This window comes from Heterodontus francisci, chromosome 35, assembly GCF_036365525.1.
Source record: "Heterodontus francisci isolate sHetFra1 chromosome 35, sHetFra1.hap1, whole genome shotgun sequence".
NCBI classification, from domain to species: Eukaryota; Metazoa; Chordata; class Chondrichthyes; order Heterodontiformes; family Heterodontidae; genus Heterodontus; species Heterodontus francisci.
The window spans coordinates 39,421,266-39,443,536 of NC_090405.1; the positions used below are offsets into that span (position 1 = coordinate 39,421,266).

Genomic DNA, 22,271 nt, shown 5'->3' on the forward strand with positions numbered 1-22,271 from the left:
ATACACCTGTAGTTTAAAACATTGTAATCTTCCTTCTTTATCAAATATGTCTCAACAGTACTTGGTGTCACTAAAAAGATTCTTAAACCAACATTTAAGTTTAGGCCTTTTATTCAGAACCCATCTCTAAACTAAAACAATGGATTTATTCCCATTGTTCTTTTGCTAGCTGTTCTGAGTCATGAGGTTAACAATAAATTCAGCTGCTGTAACCATTGGAAATAAACTTCAAAAGATTGTAAATACCAGATTTCAGAGTGTTTGTCATGCTTGTAACATGCTGTAAATCATTCCAATGTAGTAACCTCAGTTTCAGAATTTACCACAGAACAGAGCAATGGTTGGATTTTTTTTTTATAAATAGAGGGCATTTAGGACATGGAACATCAGACCTGGAAAAGGTGGTGGTTGCGGAATCCAGACTCACTTAAGAGACAACCTGATAAATATTTGAAAATGAAAAAGGACCAAGTAGGGTGGCATTTTCAGTGAAAGAGCATAGGATCAATGGGCCAAATGGCCATCTCCTGTGTGCTGTAAAATTCAGAGACATCATACTCTGACCATCCAGGGGGCCAGTCATCACCAAATGGTAGGTTTCAATATATTCCTGGTCAGGAATTTGGGAGGGAAGATCTTCCCATTTGACTCTGGGTGGTGTATGCGGCACAGAAACAAATGGAGAAAAAGACATTACTATCCTCAGAGAAAAAAAACAATTCAACATGAAACGGTAAATTTGAAATACTTTATTTTTAAACAGCTTTCTAGAAGGTACATAAAAACACAGTATGTGAAAGGAATTCACAGGCTTTCAACATTTTCTGTAAACAGCAATGACAAATAGTCACACAGTTCAAGAAACAAATGACAAAAAATCTTGACAAATTTGTAATTCGAGACAAACTATTACTGCTCAGTATCAATCCATGAAGCTGAATTCAGCCCAGACTGCCTAAAGAACATCTAGGCAAGATGATCAAATTTTGCTTACGCAAAAGACAACGAAAATCTGCACCTTTTACAGGCCATAGCTATGGGTATTACACAGCATTTATACTAAGGACTACCCTCTCCCAATAGAGCTACAATAAAAAGTGGGAAACAGTAAAGTGTTCCTTGATGTGGTTACTCCTCCTCAGACAATGACTGATCAATGGAGTATACCATGAATAGGACATCAGGCCGAGCTGGAACCGAGGGATGGCCTGGTCTCACAATCTCAAAGCCCATGAAGCTGAATGTCCTCAGAAGCAAGGCTGTTAGGGGAAAAAGAAATCCATTATAGTGAACAAAAAGCATACTTGCGACAGCTATCAATTTGCAGTCAACCAGTAGTTTATAGGTCAAGGCACTTTCTAAAATTCAAAACGTGGCACTCATCCTCTTTTTTGTTGCTCCCAAGTATTAATTATGCAATCCTCACTACTTCATCTACCCAGCAGTCATTTTCCTTCACTACTGCCTCCATCCTTCTCTTCCCCCTGCTTCTGTTCATTCTCCTTGCTGCAATTTGAGGATTCTGGTATGAAGTGAGCAATCCAAATGGACAGCCAATGTACTTTAAATCAGTGGCAGTACTAAATTAAAATCTAACTTAGTTACATATTTGAAACTTCTGATTCTACACATTTTCAACTGCATAGCATGCAATCTGCATCCACCCTCCTGCCTAGTGGCTTTCAAATAGGAAATCCCCTCAATATACAGCAAGTTCCGTGTAGTTCCATACCCAGTTCACTATGAACAACCACCAACTGCACTCATTATATCCTGTATGCCTTTACATGGGGATTACATCAATAGCTGATTTTTCAGTTTGGTCTCTTTTCCCACGCCACTGCTGCATTGACACCAATGTGCTGGGCGTGTCATTGTGCTCCTTGGAGTGGCCCTACAACAAACAGCAGGAAGTGCAACTTCAAACTAGCCTGAGAATTGCCAGGCCCTGGGAAATGACACTAAAAGACAAACCACAGATTTCAGTTAATAGTGTAGTTTCTGATGTCGTGCAGCTCTGCAGCACTAAGAAGTTACGAACATACAAATTGGGATCAGGAGATGGCCACTTGACCCCTCGAGCCTGCTCCACCATTTGATAAGATTATGGCTGATCGGATTGTGGCCTCAACTCTACTTTCCTGTCTGCCTTCTATAACCTTTTATTCCCTTGTCCATTAAGAATCTACCTACCTTAAAAATATTCAATGATCCTGCCTCCACTGCTCTCTGGGAAAGAGAATTCCACAGACTAAACCCTCAAAAACATTTCTCAACTGTCTTAAATGGAAGACACCCAATTTTTTTTTTTATAAACTGTGTCCCCTAGTTCTAATCTCTCCCATAAGGGAGAATTTCCTTTCAGCATCCACCCTATCAAATCCCCTCAGGATCTTGTGTTTCAATAAGCTCACCTCTCATTCTTTTAAACTCCAATGGATACAGGCCCAACCTGTCCTAGCTTTCCTCACAATCCTCCCGCAATCCTAGGTATCAGTCGTGTGAAACTTCTCTGAACTGCTTCTAATGCAATTATATCTTTATTTGAGACCAAAACTGTATGCAATACTCCAGATGAGTTCTCACCAATGCTTGTACAACTGTAGCAGAACTTCCTTACTTTTATATTCTACTCCCCTTGCAATAAACATTCCATTTGCTTTCCTAATCACTTGCTGTACCTGCATACTAACTTTTTGTGAATCATATACCCCAGGACACCCAGATCCCTCTGTACTGCAGAGTTCTGCAATCTCTTTCCATTTAAATATACTGCTTTTCTATTCTTCTTGCCAAAGTGGATTAGTTTACATTTTCCCCACATGATACTCCATCTGTCACATTTTTGCCCACTCACTTAACCTATCTATATCCCTTCACCGACTCTGCGTCCTCTTCACAACCTGCTCGCCGACCTACCTTGGCATCAACAGCAAATTTAGCAACCTTACATTCCGACCCTTCATTAAGTCATTGAAACAGATTGTAAATAGTTGAGACCCCAGCACAGATTCCTGTGGCACTCCACTAGTTACAGCTTGCCAACCCAAAAATGCCCCATTTATCTTTACTCGCTGCTTCCTGTAGCTGACCAATCCTCTATCAGTGTTAATATGTTACTCCCTAGACCATGGGCACTACAGCAGCTTGCCAGAGGGAGCCAAACTCAAGGGGCTCCATGCAATTAAAGTTTTTCAAGAGTTTCCTGAATTTTTAACTGAAAGTTGCAGTTGGAACTGAATCAATCTAAGAATTCTACTTCAGAACCTAATGCCCTATTATTTCAACACACAACTTCTGGCAGGAAGACTTACTGTGTAAAGAGAGGCTTATACCCAGGGCTTGATTGCAAATGGATCCACAAAACATTTGGTGCAGGTGGGCACAAAGTTTGAACATGCACCTAGCTTTCTCAGTTATCAGAACTAAGACACTTGGGATTTCACCACATGACCAGCATGTGATCAAAACCCATGAGAGTCACATCCCAGTGCATATGATTCTTCTTCTCTGGCCTTGTCTCAAGAGACAATGGGTAAGCGCCTAGAGGTGGTCAGTGGTTTGTGGAGCAGCACCTGGAGTGGCTATAAAGGCCAATTCTAGAGTGACAGGCGCTGCAGATAAAATTGGTTGTCGGGGCTGTTACACAGTTGGCTCGCCTTGCGCTTCGGTCTTTTTTCCTGCCAACTGCTGTCTCTTTGCCTCGCCTCGACTTTGACATATGGTTACAAACCCAGTATAGGAAGCTCTTACCTCGATCCTCTCTGTTTTTGTAGAAGCAGGCAAATACATATTCCACCTTCATCTTCTCCTCAGCAAATTCTAATAGCACAGTTAACCTGCCAAATTAAAACAATAGTGAGCCCAAAGGAACAGCAAATTTGGCTTGGCCTCTGCAATTTCAGCCCTCATGCAAGTCAACCTCGAGCTTAAAGGATTCACACAAGGAAGCAGATCACAATAGTACAGAAAGAAGCCAAATTGACCCTGGTGTGGCAAAATATGAGGATTATTGTTGGAACCACACTATTCCTTATTTAACTTAATGAGTTTGATTCAGCAGCTCAATACAAATTGATCAAATCTGTTGGTTACATTAAACTTGTAGAGACTAAAGTTCTCATTAACTAGTGGTACAAGGACTAGGCCACAGATTGAAGGTTTTGGGCAAGAGATGTAGGGGGTATATGAGCAAGAGGTTTTTTTAAAAACGCAGCGGGTGGTGATGGCCTGGAACTCACTGCCTCCAAGGTGGAAGCAGAGACAGTGACTTCAAAAGGAAATTGGATGGCCACTTGAAGGAAACAGACTTGCAGGGCTACAGACTATGGACTTGATGGGGTGAATAGCCTCCTTCTGTGCCGTAAAAGATTAAAGACTCTAGAGGCAGCTTAGGTAAATAACAGAAAAGTAATAGATAAAATTTGGTTCAGTTTTAGAAAGGAACTACAGCAAAACCAGGAGTGCAGTTAGGAGAAGTGGCTAAAGAGATAGATTTTAAAGAGGCTGTTGATAACAGAGGGAGGTTCCAAGGCAAAGATTAGATAACAGAGTGTGGAGATAAGATGGCTGAATGTTTTTCTACCGATGGCGCCCTGGAGGCGAGGAAAAACGTGCTGGAGACCCAAGTTCAATTTTTTTAGCTCAAACAGTAGTCCAAGTTGTGCTTGAACTGTGCACTGCTTTAAGGACCACACCAAGTTGAGTTTCATTTCAGATAGATCATGAACTCCCCTATGAAAGTGAATCCAATGGTTAATTCATTACTTGGTTAATGTTGCTACATGAAGTAAAGGAGGAAGGAAAAGAGAGAAAAGACAAGTTAAAATTGCACATAGCAACTTGGTTAATTTTGATACTGATAATAGCTTTGTGTGGAGTATAGTGGAACCCAGTAAATGAAGTTACAGGTAGGCAAGTCCAGGCAATTCTAGGCATGAAGGAAAAAAAAAATCACGAAATGAGAAGTACCATTGCAGTAATAAAAAAGGGACAATATAGGTCAGAAAAGGCATTCTGAAATACATGAAAGCTTATAAACAGCTTGAATCACTAATAGGTAGTGAAAGGTTAAGAACACATATCTACATTTAATTGTACTTTGTGTAACTAGTGTGTGCCCTGAAGCAAACAAAAAGCATTGTAACGAGAACTGACTTCACTACTCAAGTGAACACACGTTTTTAACTAATCAATAATGCCAAAATGCTCAAAATCTAAGTATTTTGGATTCCATTAGGATACATGCAACATAGAACAAGCACAGTATCTCAAACTCCCAAAGGTCCATACAAAAATCCAGGTCACTCATCTTGACAGTAAATGAAACGTCTTCAGTGGCTATTAAATACTTGTCACCAAGAAGCCTCAGGCACACTATAGTAGACCTTTGTCAAAGTTACTGTGCTACATGAAAGACATTATATCCAACAGCTCATTCTACTGTACTAGCCAATTTACATACTGCAGCCAAAAGATACATCTTGGCCCTGCCCTTAGCACTTCAGTTTACATTTCAATACTGAATAATTGATCGAGTTTGTGAATTCTTCCTCCCCAGTCTAGACTTTTATGAAGCAGGGTGGAAAGATTTGAGTGTCGAGTTAAATTGAAAAGGAAAAAAAGGATTCTTTTTAATATGGTTCAATATAAAGGCAAGGCAAGCATGGAAGAAAATGCCAACAGGTTTCAAATCACTCACCCTTCTTTGCTTCCTTCTGCCAAAACACCATTAGGAATTTCCACAAAGAGACTCTTATCGGAGAAAACTGCATCCCATTTGGAGACCTTGGAGTCTGTTAATTTGTACTGAAAATGGATAATATGTTGTTTTCCATTCACTGGTAGCTCTTGCGTTACAGTTAGCTTCTCATCCTGCAAGCAAGAAAGGTGCCAATTGGAAAAGGTGCTCTGGAAATTGCCACTATTCGGCTCGCAACATCTCCAAGTAGAAAGCAACTCGTGATGAGAAACATACAGGACCGGAGCAGAACAACTGCTTAATCACACACTGACCACAGACTATATGGGTAGAGAAATCACTCAGCATGTGTTCCAAACTAAATCTCATTTCTTGTCAATAAATTGCAGGCTATTGCAGATGTTTAATCAGTTTTGCAAGTAGCAGACCATTAATTAATAGCCCTCCCTGCTCAATCTACAAAGACTTTTCCTCCCTAGTATACACTACTACTCTTCCAGCCCATCCTCCCCAGATCACAACAGCATTAGTCTCTCTTTCCTCCTCCAAGTAGAAAGCCAGTCTTCACCCTGTTTCTACATGAGACTGCTGCTCCAGAGATCTAACTCTGCTGTACACAGTGGGCCAAATCCCTGAATTCACAGAACTATCAAAATCTGGAAATCCCACTCAGTGTAGCATCATGAGTTAGGCACAACTGTAAGGGGCAAGTCAGGGAGCACAGGACCACCTCTCTGGGACTGTGGATCAGCAGCCTTGCAGTATCTCATCTCAATAGTCACTTTTCATTTGTGAACTGAGATAGCTGTTCAATCATGGGGACATCAACTGCTAAGTCTGATTGTGAAAAGCACAAATGCAAACTTCCCAGTATCAGCAGAAATATGACTGAACTGTCCAACATGCTGCCAGTTAGAGTACCCAGTCATCCTCCAGACAGCTAATGCAGCACAGATCAGAATTTAAATCTTAGACTTCAGTAGATTGTGTAATACAAATACAGGCAAGCACTGGATGTGTGTTTGCTACCTTAGCAGCCCAGATATCTTCATATAGTACTTAGAATCAACACAAAATTTGGCAAAAGCCAAGAAAATTAATTTCCAAGAGGCAGCAGTGTAGGTGGCCAGTCTGATAATAGGAACCTTGATATAATGCAAGTGAAGAGTTAACAGTGCGCGTAAGGAGTTAACAAAAGAGCTTTAATGGGTTCTAATACAGGGCAATTTTCTCAGTTGATAATTTGAGCTTAATCATATCGTAGGAACAGCACCCATCTTTCCACTAGGCACTTTACAGCCCTAGCATTGAGTTTAACAACTTTAGAGCTTAACCACAACTCCCATTTTCTCTTGGGCAGCAGGTACTGGTAATGAAGGATGGCTGCACCAGAGCCACTGGGAATGGAGAAGTGGGGATCCCCTGGCAGTTGGGGGTAGTCTGCATCTCTGGGGTCTACCTACCTTTCTCCTCCTCCCTCCCACCCCACCACCCCCCACATTCTTGTGCCACAGGAGGCTTAGTTTGTCAGATTTTTCACGCTTCCCTCTGCTATCCTGCTATAACCATTTACCTCTCCTCTGGATCCACCTTTTCCTTTTATACTTGTCTTATCACCTCCTTTTGTCATTTAATCACTGCCCTCCCCCCACAGACATTTCCTTTTTGTTCTTTCTCTGCCTCAACATAGTCGAGCCCCGACAAAAGTTCTGACTGACCCTAAACATTAGTTATTGCCCTTTCCAGATGCTGCATGTTTCCAGCATTTTCTGTTTTTAATAGAGCCGTTCAACATCTGCAGTATTTTGCTTGTGTTGTATGTTAAGGATGCTCAAGGGAGGCACAGTGGCGCAGTGGTTAGCACTGCAGCCTCACAGCTCCAGGGACCCGGGTTCGATTCTGGGTACTGTGTGCGAAGTTTGTGAGTTCTCCCTGTGACTGCGTGGGTTTTCGCCAGGCGCTCCGGTTTCCTCCCACAGCCAAAGACTTGCAGGTTGATTCGCCAGGCGCTCCGGTTTCCTCCCACAGCCAAAGACTTGCAGGTTGATAGGTAAATTGGCCATTGTAAATTGCCCCTAGTGTAGGTAGGTGGTAGGGAATATGGAATTACTGTAGGTTAGTATAAATGGGTGGTTGTTGGTCGGCACCGACTCAGTGGGCTGAAGGGCCTGTTTCAGTGCAGTATCTCTAAATACATTTTTAAAAAAAACAAAACTTTAGAAAAGCTCTAACATGAAACTTTTAACTCCCTTACTACATTCTAACATGCCACACAGATTCAAATGCATCTTTATCAAAAAGAACACTGCAGGATTAAAAGCAGAAGCTTTAGTGCGGAGTTATATAAAGACCATGGGTATAAGATACAGCACATAGGAAGTTACAGGATTATAATCTATGAAATAATATTTAAAAACAAAAATGGCTTTAAACTCAGTAAACCACAGCAACTTACTGCACATCTCCACTAGTTATTAACTGTATTCCCCATCACACTACCAAAAAAAAAAACTGCTGCAGGGACAACACTCTTCCGATTCATGGTCAAGATAACCTCTGCAACAGGCATCCATATGCCTATTTAACTTGTAAACTGTAAGAACCCACTCTAACAGCTCAGAGGAGGAAATTCAAAACCACATCCCGTTGAGCATGTTTGTGCTACCCAATTCACACTACCATATGTTTACAAAATCAAGAGATTGCAGACGCTGGAAATCTGAAATAAAACAGAAAGTGCACAAAATATTCAGGTCAGGCAGCATCTGTGGAGTGAGAAACAATTAACGCTTCAAGTTGTTGACCCTTCATCAAAACTGAAAAAAGTTAGTGATGTAACAGGTTTTAAGCAAGTATAGAAGTTTAATAGCAGGGGAAGAGATAACAAAAGGGAAACTGATAGGGCAGAGAGCAGATGTTAAGTATACATTTATTGGTTTGAACATTATACTGCTTTAAACTTTAGACTGTTGAAATAACTTCAACAACTTTACACATACTCCCCCACTTCTCATCTGCATAGTGAAAATGACATTCCCATGGTAAGAGTCAGGACAATTTTGGAAAAGTATATAGGATTCCATGAGAGCAAGCTGGACCTTCAACTGCCTCTCCCTCTTCCGTCCCAGCCCTCTTAATATCTCAGTAACAGCATTTGAACCCACAACCAGCCATGCATTCTACACTCCAGTATGAATACAATAACCAATGATGCAACTTAAATTTGTGCAGAAGCTGGAGCTGATATTTTTTTTTGCAGGCACCATTAACTTTTGGAATCCAACTTGCTTATGCTGTACATTATAACTTGTTTCAACTCTATAGCAGTTAGCAGAGATCTGTTTAGTGTTCCAAGATCACAATTACCACTTTTCTGCACCCATCAATACAGTTCAGGATATTGCCTTTGCACAAGGTAGTAAGAAAACCAAACATATACTCACCGTGTGTAAGAGAGCTGTAAGAGTGTGATCCCTTCCATTCCCTCGCCCACCCGGGATCTTCACTGATGGGTGAGGGGCATCAGGAACACCACAGAGGCCCTGGACCAAGGTTCGTGCAGTACTGTTGCTGAGAGGTACCACTCAAGGGAGGAATACTACTGTAAACAAAACAAAAATAATGTTAGGGCTTGGAGGAAGTTTTAGTTCAAAATAAGTCAGAAATACAATGTTTTGGGCAGAAGACCAGTGGCCCACCTTCTAACGCACACCAAAACTTTACCATAACTATGCCCATTGCTAAGGAAATCCTACCTTTTTATATTAAATAAACTGCCATGGGCATCCCCACTGAGAATCTGTCGCATTATTTTATTCTTGCTAAACAAAAAGATGCCCAAATTTCCTACTTTCTTTTACAACCCCAACTTTAAACTCAAGTTCCTGGGTGAAGAAAGTCAAAAAAGTAAACATTTGGTAAATAGGAGAGCAGTCTAACCTTTTAAAAAAAAAAAGTCACTAACTACAGATAGAGTGCCAACAGCTTCGCTTAGCTGACACTGGACAATAAAAGTAATTGGAGGGCACAAACTGATTGTGAAGATTGCACCCTCAGCCAACACCAAAAAACAGATTAGGCACCCATCTCATTGCTGTGTGTGGGATAATTCTGTACACAAAATGGCTGTCTTCATACCTGATTGCACTTTTTGGGATGTTTATGAAACAGAAGGCCCTATATAAATACCAATTTTGTAAGCAATGTTGGCTACATATAGCCTATAAACCGTTTGAAATAATTCATGGATCTTTTAAAACTGCAGTTCACAATTACAAAAATCAGTTTAGTAAGTTTGTTAGAATTATTGCCTCATGGCTGCAGACACGAAACAATTCATACATTCCTGATCACGATCCAGTGATTTCTGTGATAAAGTGCTCATGCCACCCAATTCTCTTTGTAGCGGTATCAACACCATGCATAATTAATGAAAAGGAATATCCTGTAGTCAGTTTTACACCCAAAATTACCCAAGATACAACCAAAAAGGGAATGACAGACAGTATTTTATACTGAACAGCAGAAAAAAATGACTGATTTTCAGTGAACTGTAAGATTTGCTGAATTAACAGCATCTGTTAAAGTTCTTGATCATGCTTTCTGTCCTAATTTATGTCTGCTAACACTCCAGTGAAGCGCCTCAGATATTTTTGCTATGTTAAAGGCACTATATAAATGCAAATTATCAAATTCTAAGGCCTTCAATGACAGCTCACTAGTGTAATAAAAGTTTTGGCCAATCAACTAGTTATAACAGCCTTCCAGCTGATTCGACAGCATTATCTGCAACCCAAAATGTATTTGAAAAAAAACAAACATTCAGTATCTGTGTCATCGCTTGGCAAACTGTCATACGACCACTTTATAAAAGTGTACCCAGAAAAAAATCATATGCTATAAAAAGGGTCCTACTAAATTCACACAATCATAGCATTGCTCCAGCACAGGAGGCAGCCATTTGGTCTGTCGTGTCTGCATCAGCTCTCCGAAAGAGCAATTCACCTAGTGCCATTTCCTTGCCTTCCCACAACCCTGCACATTTTTCTTTTTAATATAACAGTCGTGTTCCCTTTTGAATGCTTCAATTGAACCTGCCCCTACCATAGTCAGGCAATGCATTCCAGACATTAACCACTCGCTGTGTGGAAGTTTTTCATTTCGCATTTGCTTCTTTTACCAATTACTTTAAATCTGTGGCCTCTCGCTCTCAATCCTTTCATGTAAAATCGCAGACCCAGCTGTGAAATAGTCCATTTTGCAAACTTTGCACATTTCACTCTGACACGAGGCTCACCTCTGATTGCTGGGCATGTTGCAAACACTGCACATTTTAGTGATCGACACAAAGCTCAACTTGTTGATTGATAGAGGAGGGTGGGCTTCCAGTGCCGTTTTGAGAGAAACAAACCATTTTAAGTATTGGTGGAAATTGGTTAAGAAGCTAAGTGCCCATGGGATCCAGGGCAATTTGGCAAATTGGATCCAAAATTGGCTTAGTGGCAGGAGGCAGAGGTCAATTGTCAAGGGTTGTTTTTGCGAATGGAAGCCTGTGACCAGTGGTGTACTGCAGGGATCGGTGCTGGGACCCTTGCTGTTTGTAGTATACATTAATGATTTAGATATGAATATAGGAGGTATGATCAGTAAGTTCGCAGGCGACACGAAAATTGGTGGTGTCGTAAATAGTGAGGAGAAAAGCTTTAGATTACAGGACGATATAGATGGGCTGGTAAGATGGGCAGAGCAATGGTAAATGGAATTTAAATCGAGAGAAGTGTGAGGTGATGCATTTTGGGAGGACTAACAAGGCAAGGGAATATACAATGGATGATAGGACCCTAGAAAGTACAGAGGGACCTTGATGTACTTGTCCATAGATCACTGAAGGCAGCAGCACAGGTAGCTAAGGCAGATGGGATACTTGCCTTTACTAGCCGAGGCATAGAATATAAGAGCAGGGAGGTTACGATGGAGCTGTATGAAACACTAGCTAGGCCACAGCTGGAGTACTGTCTACAGTTCTGGGCACCACACTATAGGAAGGATGTGACTGCACTGGAGAGGGTGCAGAGGAGATTCACCAGGATGTTGCCTGGGCTGGAGTATTTCAGCTATGAAGAGAGACTGAAAAGGCTAGTGTTGTTTTCCTTACAGCAGAGGAGGCTGAGGGGGGACATGATCAAGGTATACAAAATTATGAGGGACTTTGATAGATTAGACAAGAAGAAAGTTTATCCCTTAGCAGAGGGTCAATAACCAGGGGGGTACAGATTTAAGGAAAGGGGCAGGTTTAGAGGGGATGTGAGGAAACATTTTTTTTAAACCCAGAGGGTGGTTGGAATCTGAAACACACTGCCCGAAGAGGCGGTAGAGGCAGGAACCCTCAACATTGGAGTATTTAGATGAGCATTTGAAACGCCGTAGCATACAAGGCTACGGGCCAAGTGCTGGAAAATGGAATTAGAACAGGTCAGTGCTTGATGGCCGGCACAGACACTATGGGCCGAAGGGCCCGTTTCTGTGCTGCATAACTATTAGCAAATGAGAAAATGCCAGAATGAGCTAATCAAAAATGATCACAACCATTACTGCAACACAGAGTGAAAGAATTTGGAAGCCAAATTCTGCGTGATGGCAGAATATGGTTTTGAACAAGCTGCAATGTTTTGTAGGATCACACATGGCGGGCGACAGTTCAGCATCACTTAGCGTGCGAAAGCCATCACAGCAGAGACAGCATCTGATACCGCGCTGTTGGATAACATGCAAAAAACAAGCACCGATTTCATCTCTTTTTAAATTAAAAAAAAAGAGAGCTCAGAAAACAGTCAGCTGGTTACAAATGGAACTTTTGGATGCTTTTGCAAGTGTCAACATAACCACTGGAAAAGCATGGATCACCCAAAGCTGCAGGAATTCATGCAACGCAATGTGCAAGATGGTGCTTACCAAGTGCAAATAAACTATGACAGGACTACCTACTGAAGGTTTTTGCTATACATTGTAAAGTTTCAGTTTAACACGTGAATCTTTTGCAATTATTTGTGATGAGTTCACGACTGATCAAGACAATTACATGCTGTGTTTGATTTTATGTATGGTAAGGCCAAAGATGTACATTCAGGAAAGTCAGCAATGCTCGCAGACTGCATCCACTTAGAAGCTATTACACCAGTTTCCAAAGTGATAATCGAAACAGTTTCAAAATATGGTGCAGATTTCAAAGTGTCTGCTTTCATTAGTGACAACGCAACTTGCATGACAAAAATCATTCAAATCTGTGCTCCAAGGTTGATGGTACATATTACATTGTAATATTGCTGGCCATATTACACGTAATGTAAATACAATTTCTCAGTGAGCTGTCCAAAAACAGGTTTGGTAAAGACAAACTGATCAGCTTCTATGTGGATGCAGTCTGCGAGCATTGCTGACTTTCCTGAATGAACATCTTTGGCCTTATCATACATAAAATCAAACAGCATGTAATTGTCTCGCTCAGTCGTGAACTCATCACAAATTAAAAAGATCTTCAAACACTGCCCTAGCTGCAAGCTTCGATACAGGCAACAGATTGCAAATGTGGCTGAAAATGGGGAAGAAAACCACCCTTCCTCCAGAGCCAGTAGTTGAGTGTCGGAATTCTTGGTTTCGGGCAGTACAGTATCATGCAGCTCACCTGAAATGAAGTCTGAGAATATGTCACATTGATACCAAAAAACACAGGTTTTAACAAACCTTGTAACCCTTCTAAACTATACTCAGCTTAATGAGGTTCAGTTTGCTGCTAAGAATGCTACATGACTGATTGATTTAATCACTTGGTTTGAATTAAGAAAGCTTACAGTAAAGTCATAATGGGCTGTTCTGGGCCAAAGCAGAAAAATAAACACTCTGATGACACTGAATTAAATGCCTGTACTCAACAGTTTTCTTGCATGGCAAAGACGATCAAAACAATATTACTGCTAAAGGGAAGAGCCAAGCGGTGAAGAAAAAGCAACGGAGGTTTTAACAACCTTCTGCAGAGTTCCTGAATGACATGTGTATGACTCAACTTGAAATTCAAATGTAAACATTTCTCAATATACTGTAAGTGACCGAAGACATTTGTCCCCAGCCCTCCTGGACTGGAGTGTTAAAAAGGGAAGGGGGCAGGTGCCACTCCTGATCATTATTAAATGACTCCTGCTACCAAGTGATCCTGCATTGGTGCAGGTAAAAGCAATGTCACCCAAAACTGACAAGGTAACCAAATACTGATCAGGGTGAAGAGTGCACGAGAGCAAGAGACTGTATATGTACAAGTACCTTTTATGCCCTCAAGACATGCCAAAGCACTTTTTAAAAAAAAAAGTATTTTGAAGTGTGGAGACTATTTTGTGAACAGCAGTAGTCAATTTTCTCACAGCAATAAGACTAATGACCAGTTAAACTGTTCTTGGACAGGACACAAGAACTCCCTGTTCCTCTGCAGGATAAGTGCCATGGGATCTTTTATATCCACCTACAATTATCCTCCATATAGATATGAATACACCACTTTCTCCATAGCTGTTTAACCAATTCAAACTTATTTTCTCACTACCTGTTGAGATACATATTCTACTGCAGAAATTGCACTAGAATCGTCCCACTGCTTGATGCATCAGGAACTCTCTGTAACCGGAGCAAATTGGTACAGGGCCTCCCAGGTCACAACTACTGAGTCAGGGAACAATTCTTGACGTTTTTTAAACTACAATTCCACTTGAGAAGTAAAGTTTCCATAGTAGATCAGGAAAGGTTACTGCAGCAATGGAAAAGCTGGGATGAAACTTTCAGTAGTGAAGGCCAAGAGGAGGATCGCTGCACGGGAGGGGGGGGGGGGGTCTAATCAGCAATCCACAACATCTGCAGTGAAGCAGTTGCCAGACTCAAGTATCGCAGACAGCTGGTGGGGGAATATGGTACCACAAAAGTACAAGCCTCATGTTCTTTACTTTGATGAAACAGTCATGTGCTATGATATGAAAAAGGCAGTACAACCTCAGATGTGTGAACACTAGGCGAAGCATGAGGACAAGATGCATGATAAACACTGTTCTGACTGAAGTCATAGCTAGCACAAAGTAAGGTGCTGGCATCAATCATCTTAGTCTCAGGACATTATGACAGGAGTTCCTCAGGGTTTTGTTCCAGGCCTTACCATAGTCAGCTGCTACCTTCTATGATGAGGTAAAAAAGGGGAAATCTTGCTGATTGCAGTGTTCAGTTCCATTCATCCAATTCCTCAGATAATGAAGCAGTTTGTGTCCGGATGCAGCAAGACCTGGGCTGATAAGGAGCAATAACATTCGCATCTCAACTGCCAGGCAATGGACCATTTTCAACAAGGGAATCTAACAATACCCCCTTGATTTTCAATGGCATTACCATTGTCAAAAACCCCATCAACATCCTGGGAGTCACCACAGACCAAAACCTTGAAACAGTCACATAACTACTACAAGAGGTCAGAGGCTGGGTATTCTACAGCGAGTGACTCACCACCTGATTCCCCAAAGCCTGCCCACTGTCACGACTGTGATGGAATACCCTCCACTTACCTGGCTGAGCAGTTTTTAAAACTGTTTAATGAAAAATTCTTATCCAACACTAAAGCAGCAACATCATCCAGGACAAAGCAGCCCACTTGATCAGCACCCGATCCACCACCTTGAACATTCACTCCACCCACCTCCAAAGCAAGATGGCTGCAGTGTGTACCATCTACAACATGCACAGCAGCAACTCACCAAGGTTTCATCGACAACACCTTCCAAACCTATGACCTCCACCAACTAGAAGGACAAGTGCAATAAGGGCATGGAAACACCACCTCTAACATCGAAGGTTTTGGGGCAAAAGTTGCAGGGAGAATGTGAGGAAGCAATTTTTTTAAGCAGCGGGCAGTTAACGACCTGGAACTTGCTGTCCACAAGCACGGTAGAAACTGACACAATCAATGATTTCAAAAGGAAATTGGATGGGCTTGAGGAAAATAAACTTGCAGGGGGTTGAGCAGGGAGTGGGACTGACCAGATTGCTCTGTGGAAAGCCAGCATGGACTCGATGAGTCAAATGGCCTCCTTCTACACCATAAATGAATATGACCCAATGTTGTGACTTTAATGCAAAGTTGTCTGTTTCCAACAATTTGAAACTTGCATAATCATAGATGCTTCCGCCAGTAAAGAGATCAAGATTGGAAGACGACGCCACAGGCTTAATACATACGGCTCCACCTTTTCAGTTTTTAAACTGTTTAATGAGAAATTCTTATTGTTGCAATGTTTCCCCTTTTGGCATTGCATTATTGATTTCAAAAACTCTTTCTGGATCCCCAGGAACCACCATCCCATTTATTTTGTCTATATTTTTGAGTTGCAAATCTGATTCTGGCTTCTAAAAACCCATGTGTTGTCTTCCTGTCCAGCATTCTAATTAAAGCATACCCAGCAATATCTACCACACCAATCAAATATTTGAGTTATTAGAATAAACAAAGTCAACTAGAATATTTGCAACAGCTGTAAATGCAATCAAATTCCACGACTCAGTATGCCCATTCTACCCTTCTTGTGCTTTGCATAGTTTCCAAGTGTCTCTTAACACAGAACAATTGAGATTGCTGCTCGGTTTTGGAAATTTCCCTTTAAAATGAATGCTTTGCTCATTTATATGTAGTAAGGGCCCTTGTACAGTACAAGCTCACAGGCAAACATTAGTTGAAATCGGTCTTAAATATTGTAGAAATGTAATCCTGGGTGCAGCAGAGGAGAATTATTAGTTTGAAAAATGAAATTAGGAACAAGCAGAGTTCAGGCATTCTGGTTTGAAAAACAAGGTGAAGTGCAAATGCAGCACCCCACCAGCACAAATTATCCAGTTAATTATCCTGCATATTGCTGGCATCAGCACACCCAAAGGTACAATGGAATAGGCTTTCTTCTGTGAGAAGCAACTTCTTAATCATTGGCATGGGAGAGGTAGATAGGTATTGTAGTTTCAGGACAATAAAGCTGTCACCCTTCTGAAAAGCTTTAAATTTGCAACTTTTATTTTGTGCATCACAATGCATCAGCTGTAAAAGGCCAACCCATAAGATCTGAATCTAAGGATCTCAATTACAGAACATGGAACACAGTAAAATAGGCATGACCATAGAACTAAAGGGAAATTACTCTCACAATTCTGCTTGAACAGAAAGGCAGTTGACTATAACAGGTTTCAAACTTGTGCCAGAAGAAAAAGATTGTTATAAGTATGTGTACACACTCTGAAATGAGATTCTATTACCAATGTTTCATGCAAATTTGCATGCTTGTGTATGACCAAGTTACTTCCCTTCCTCTGAATTCAAATGTGGAACAAATGCATTGAAACAGCTACATAACATGTACAAACACAAATGTTCTTGAAACTAGATTAGACAGATGCAAACTAAATGAACTGTTATGTCATAAATAACATTGATTCTCGCAGCTTGTCTGAGATCCGTCTGCAAATATAATTTAAAACAGTTTTCAACCAATTGTATTAAAACTATCCAGACTGGGAGTAAGAAATGCGTTCAGTACATTCCCAAATTGTAATGGTCAGAAACTGACTGCAACCCAAGATTTACAGTTTGATAATGCAAGGCCCTCAGTCGTGATCCTAGATCATATACTGCATAATTTTTATACATGCTTCAGGTTTAATGTTTCCAAAATGTTACTGCTCAGTTGACACTCCAAATGTTTAACTACTACGCTATGCCAACGGTCACTTTTCTCAGACAAATTGGTATTTCCCTATTACGGCAGCTTCAAAGGTTGAGTAACAACCACTTTGAAGGATGCAGCATTGACACAAATGGAAACGTGAAATATCCATTAGCATTTTTTCACCACCCCAGCATCTCCAAATTCAAAGTCACATTTATTACCAGTGAAAAACAGATCAGATCACTCTGCGCTTTGTGTAGTAACTGTGCTCAAGGTGTTGGCGGTGAAATTAGTTGTAATATGCAGTAGTTTCTTTAATACCTAAATTGAGGCTATAGAACACCACAGGTTTCCTTCATCAGAAGAGCTATATCAATTTCTTACATTATTAAACTCCGTTTCCACAAAAATGTCTACAATGTATCATAAGAAGCAACAATCAATATAGTCTAACTGAAGTAATGCACAGCTCAGATCTATATTATAGAATATTTTAAGTCTATACTTAAGTCATAAATCCAAGTTCAATACATCACAAATATCCAAGGTCAAACATCTGATTATTTCAACCTTGCAAAACACATCTAAGCAATCCAGCTGCATTTTCAGGGCTCAAGCGCTCCAATATCAAACTTCACTCCCATAGCTTATCACTGTGTGAACTCCAGAAAAGTATTCAACAGTATCAACTTACTATGAATGTGCAAATAGCACTGTTGTGAAAACTATATCAGAACGGTACAAAGACCTTGTGTATTCTCCAAGTGAAGTGGGGTTGGCAGGCTGGTTACTTGGACCAGAATGTGCTAATATAATAGAGTCCCTATTTGAAAACCATATATTTTCATATTTCCACTGGCAGATGGGTGTAATTACAGTGTGACAGTTTCCATGATAAATGTGGACATTGACAGGAAAAGACTGAAAGTGGGCATGAACACAAGACTTTCAAAACAGTAACTGAATATTTTCCCTTGCATTTTAATGGACCATGACATCCCTGTAACTCAATTCAACTCCCTCTCCCATTTCACTGAGCATCTTTCAATTTTTGCCCTCCCATTGTTCCTAGTATTGAGTTAAAGAACAATTAAGTTCCTCCAAAGCCGTTTTCAATCTTCTCGTCTGAAAATTAACTTCAGGAGCTTCAGACTTTAAGCTGTCTGCCCCACACATCATCCACTTCAACCACCAGTGGATGCTCTGTTTCTCTCTTGTGGCATCACTTTTACTTAGTTGTATTCACACATGCTATGATCCCTACATGTTCACTTTTCCAGCTTTCGAAAACCCTGACAGGTGAATTAACAGTCTAACAGGAGTCAATATTAACCAGTTAGTTTTGTTCAGTCCTATAAAAGATAATCTTATCTTCAAGTTCTGATAGAGTCTTCACCCAAAATATCAAGGTACTGCTTCTCTCTTCAGATGCTGACAGACCTGCTGCGTATTGCAAATATTTTTCTTTTAGTTTTTTCAGATTTTTATCAATTCCTGTCTTTCAAAACTAAAATAAACATGGGACAACTTTAAGGAGGGGCATTACATGGAGAACTACATTGATTAAATCCAGAACTGAGTAAAATAAGTAATTGCCATTGGAACTTTCCACATGGCTTTCTTCCCACATATTGCATCTATCCTCTAATGTGGAGGGAAGCCAATAAAAAAAAGTACATAAAGTTTCCTGCAAAGTAACAGTAATGCTTAATGTAAATCATTTTTGTAAAACACCTGATAGTTCACTGCACCACACTATTATTTTCAGTAAGCCATGGTCCATGACAATCAGAGACTTCAGAACACCCATCAATAGTTCACCCGAACTGACATTCTCTATCCAATCACCCCAAAACAATGCAAATCAATTCAGTCACCATAAATTACAATACTATGCTACATATATATCTGAAAAAATGCATCTGAAACAACCATATCTTAGATCCTATAAACAAGTGCACAAAACAGGCAAGCAAATGTTTAGCAAAGTAGTATGTACATACAAAGGCTAGAACCACCTACATTATTTTCTATACATACACACAACCTCTAGCTCTATCACTCATTACTGACGCAACACAGAAATTATACACAAGAGGATGTGCACACACTGAAAGAGATCTAAACACAGAACACTGTTTAAATTGAGGAAATACTATCAAACTTCATGAGGCATCTGCATGTATGCTTGGACATTACAGATGTGCATAACATTAAAGCACATCACGACATACAAGATATGTCACAATATATAATGATGTGGCACTTTACACACATACATCATAGAATTTTACATAAGAGGCAGCCATTTAACAGTCTCATTCCACTGTTCTTGTCCCATATCATTTTATTTCTTTGCTTTTCTAATTATTTATATCCTTTTAAAAACTATTATTGATTCTACTTTCTCCACAGGTCCTGGTAGAATATTTTATGTCCAAACAAGCAATTTTTTTTTAGTTCCCCAATCTCCGAGTGACATCGTTGAATTTGTGACACCAGCCCTTGGAACCCATTTTTCCGAATTCCCTTCAGTGAGTTGAGCATCTCCATCAGCAGCTGTAGCTGTGTTCCAATGAACAGTCATTCTACAATACCTGAACAGCGGATCATTTCTGTGCCGTTATCAGAGAAAGGATATACATGCAGACAGCTTTCTGATTTATTGCAACTTTCTCATCCGCACACCACACTCGGTCAGCTGATCTTTTCTCCTCCCTTCCCCCAGAATCCAGCTGCCCAAAACCTCCCCCTCCGACCACCCCCAACCCCTAGGGCTAAGGCTGTAGCACAGGCTTACACGCCTCCCCCTTCTGTCGTCATCATCCTGAACTGCTCATTGCCGTTTCCCTATACCCGCTTTCCTCTCCCAATACCCCAGGACCTCCCCCTCTTTCCCCCCACCCCCATACCTTCCCCTCCCCTGCACCCCGGGACCTACCCCTTCCATCCACCACCACCCCCCCCCCCCCAACCCCCTTGCACCCCGGGACTTCCGCCCCCATACTTCAGGACCCGCCGCGGCCTCCTGCTCCCCTGCATCCCCGGGGTCTCCCCCGCAGCACGCCGCCGCCCACTTCTCACCTCTCCTGGGCATTTATCATCTTGCTGGTGGCGACTGAGCTCTTGTCTCTTTCTTTTCCGAAGTAGTGACTGTTGAGTATCCGTTCCACGGAGCTTCTCACCATCCGGCCGCAGACAGAGCCCGCTCCTTGGATTATGCTGGCTGTGGCTGTCCCTGCTGTTGCCACCTGCCGCTACCACCCATCCAACCCGCTCGCCTTCCAGAATCTTCAGCGGCCGCAGCGCCCGCCGCCGCCCGCTTAAATACCCGCGCGGGGCATCATGGGCCGCGCCGCCAAACAATAAAACAACCATTAAATTATTTTATCTCTTAGCCACCGCACCGCGCTTGCCTTTTAATAATATATTTTTCCACTGGTTAAATCTGCCAAATTCTCACCGCTATTTGTTTTGTTTGACTGGTGACGTCATCCCCCTGATGATTGACAGGGGAGGGGCGGAGCCTCTGTGGGCCTCAAACAGGTTGGGGATGTGCTGATGTCTCCTGTGCATTGAGATGACAAGGTTTTTTTTCATGTTGTTTGCATAATGAATGTTGGCCTTAAAGAAAGAACATTCAAAGAAAGTCCTTGTATTTTATTCAATAGCATGTCACCTCCTCAGAGCAAGCCAAAATGATTCACAGTCAATTTATGGCTTCTTTTCAAGTGCATGCAAAATACTGCAGCAAATTTGGACACAGCAAAGTTCCAAAAAGAATGAGTGAAATGAATGAATGGCCAGTTATTCTGTTTTGGTGGTGTTCGTTGAAAGAGCAAAATTGTCCAGCAGACTTCCTGCTTGCTGATTGGTATCTTGAGATCTTTTACATTCACCAAAGTAGATGAGGGTTTTGGTTTAATGTCTCAGCATAAGTTCACCACTCTTCAAATCAACTCCATTTGTCTGCCTTTGCTCCATAGTTCTGTGATGCCCTTACCTCACAAAAATCCCAATCTTGAAAGCTTCAATTGACCAGCATCCACAGCCTTTTGGGGAAGAGAATTCCAGATTTCTACAAGTAACCCTTTGTATGAAGAGGTGCTTCCTGATTTCACTGCTGAATGCCCTGGCTCTAATGTTAAGCTTTTGCATTTTTGTTCTAGATTCCCCACTAGAGGAAAAAGGTTCTGTTTACCTGATGAAAAGCTTTTTAAATGCCTTCATTGACAAAGGGAATACAAGTTCACTCTGTGCAACCTGTTCTGATAATTTAATCCTTTAAGTCCGAGCAGCATTCTGGGACTCTGAGCTACAGTCCTTCCAAGGCTAATATATCCTTCCCGTGGTGTGGTGTTCAGAGTTGAATGCAGCAAATAGAGCCAAGTGCCAAATGAACCAATGCAACACTGTTAAGACATCATCATCACATGCCAGAAATGATGAACTTCATTTATACGGAGAGTCGGGAGAAGCTGAAGTTGCTCTCCTCGGAGAAACAGAGATTAAGGGGAGATTTGATAGAAGTGTTCAAAATCCTGAATGGTTTTGACAGTGTAAATAAGTTGTGACGGAAACCACACCTGCCAAATGGAAACATATTAATTTCATCATATGGAACACTATTTGAACTTTTTACTGGACATTGAACGTACCTTATTTAAAAAACCACAGAGCTGAACGGCTGAAAACATAATTGTGCATTTGCATTCTGAGATACAGTTGCATAGAGAGACAATGGGAGTGCTCACTGATTCAATTAGCGAGATGGATTTTGCCAATAGCGGTGATTAAAGCACATTGAGAGCCACTGACTTTGTAACAGACAAACCTCC

General features: G+C 41.2%; 1 protein-coding gene across 1 annotated transcript; it reads right to left on the reverse strand.

Annotated features, from left to right (window-relative positions):
• Positions 1 to 734: 734 nt before the first annotated feature.
• Positions 735 to 20,740, reverse strand: LOC137350634 (ornithine decarboxylase antizyme 2-like). The gene is given in 6 exon segments (XM_068015400.1): positions 735 to 1,259; positions 3,754 to 3,839; positions 5,702 to 5,874; positions 9,145 to 9,225; positions 9,227 to 9,302; positions 20,518 to 20,740. Coding segments are annotated over 6 exon segments (651 nt in total). The 5' UTR covers positions 20,622 to 20,740; the 3' UTR covers positions 735 to 1,128.
• Between the last annotated feature and the right edge of the window lie 1,531 nt (positions 20,741 to 22,271).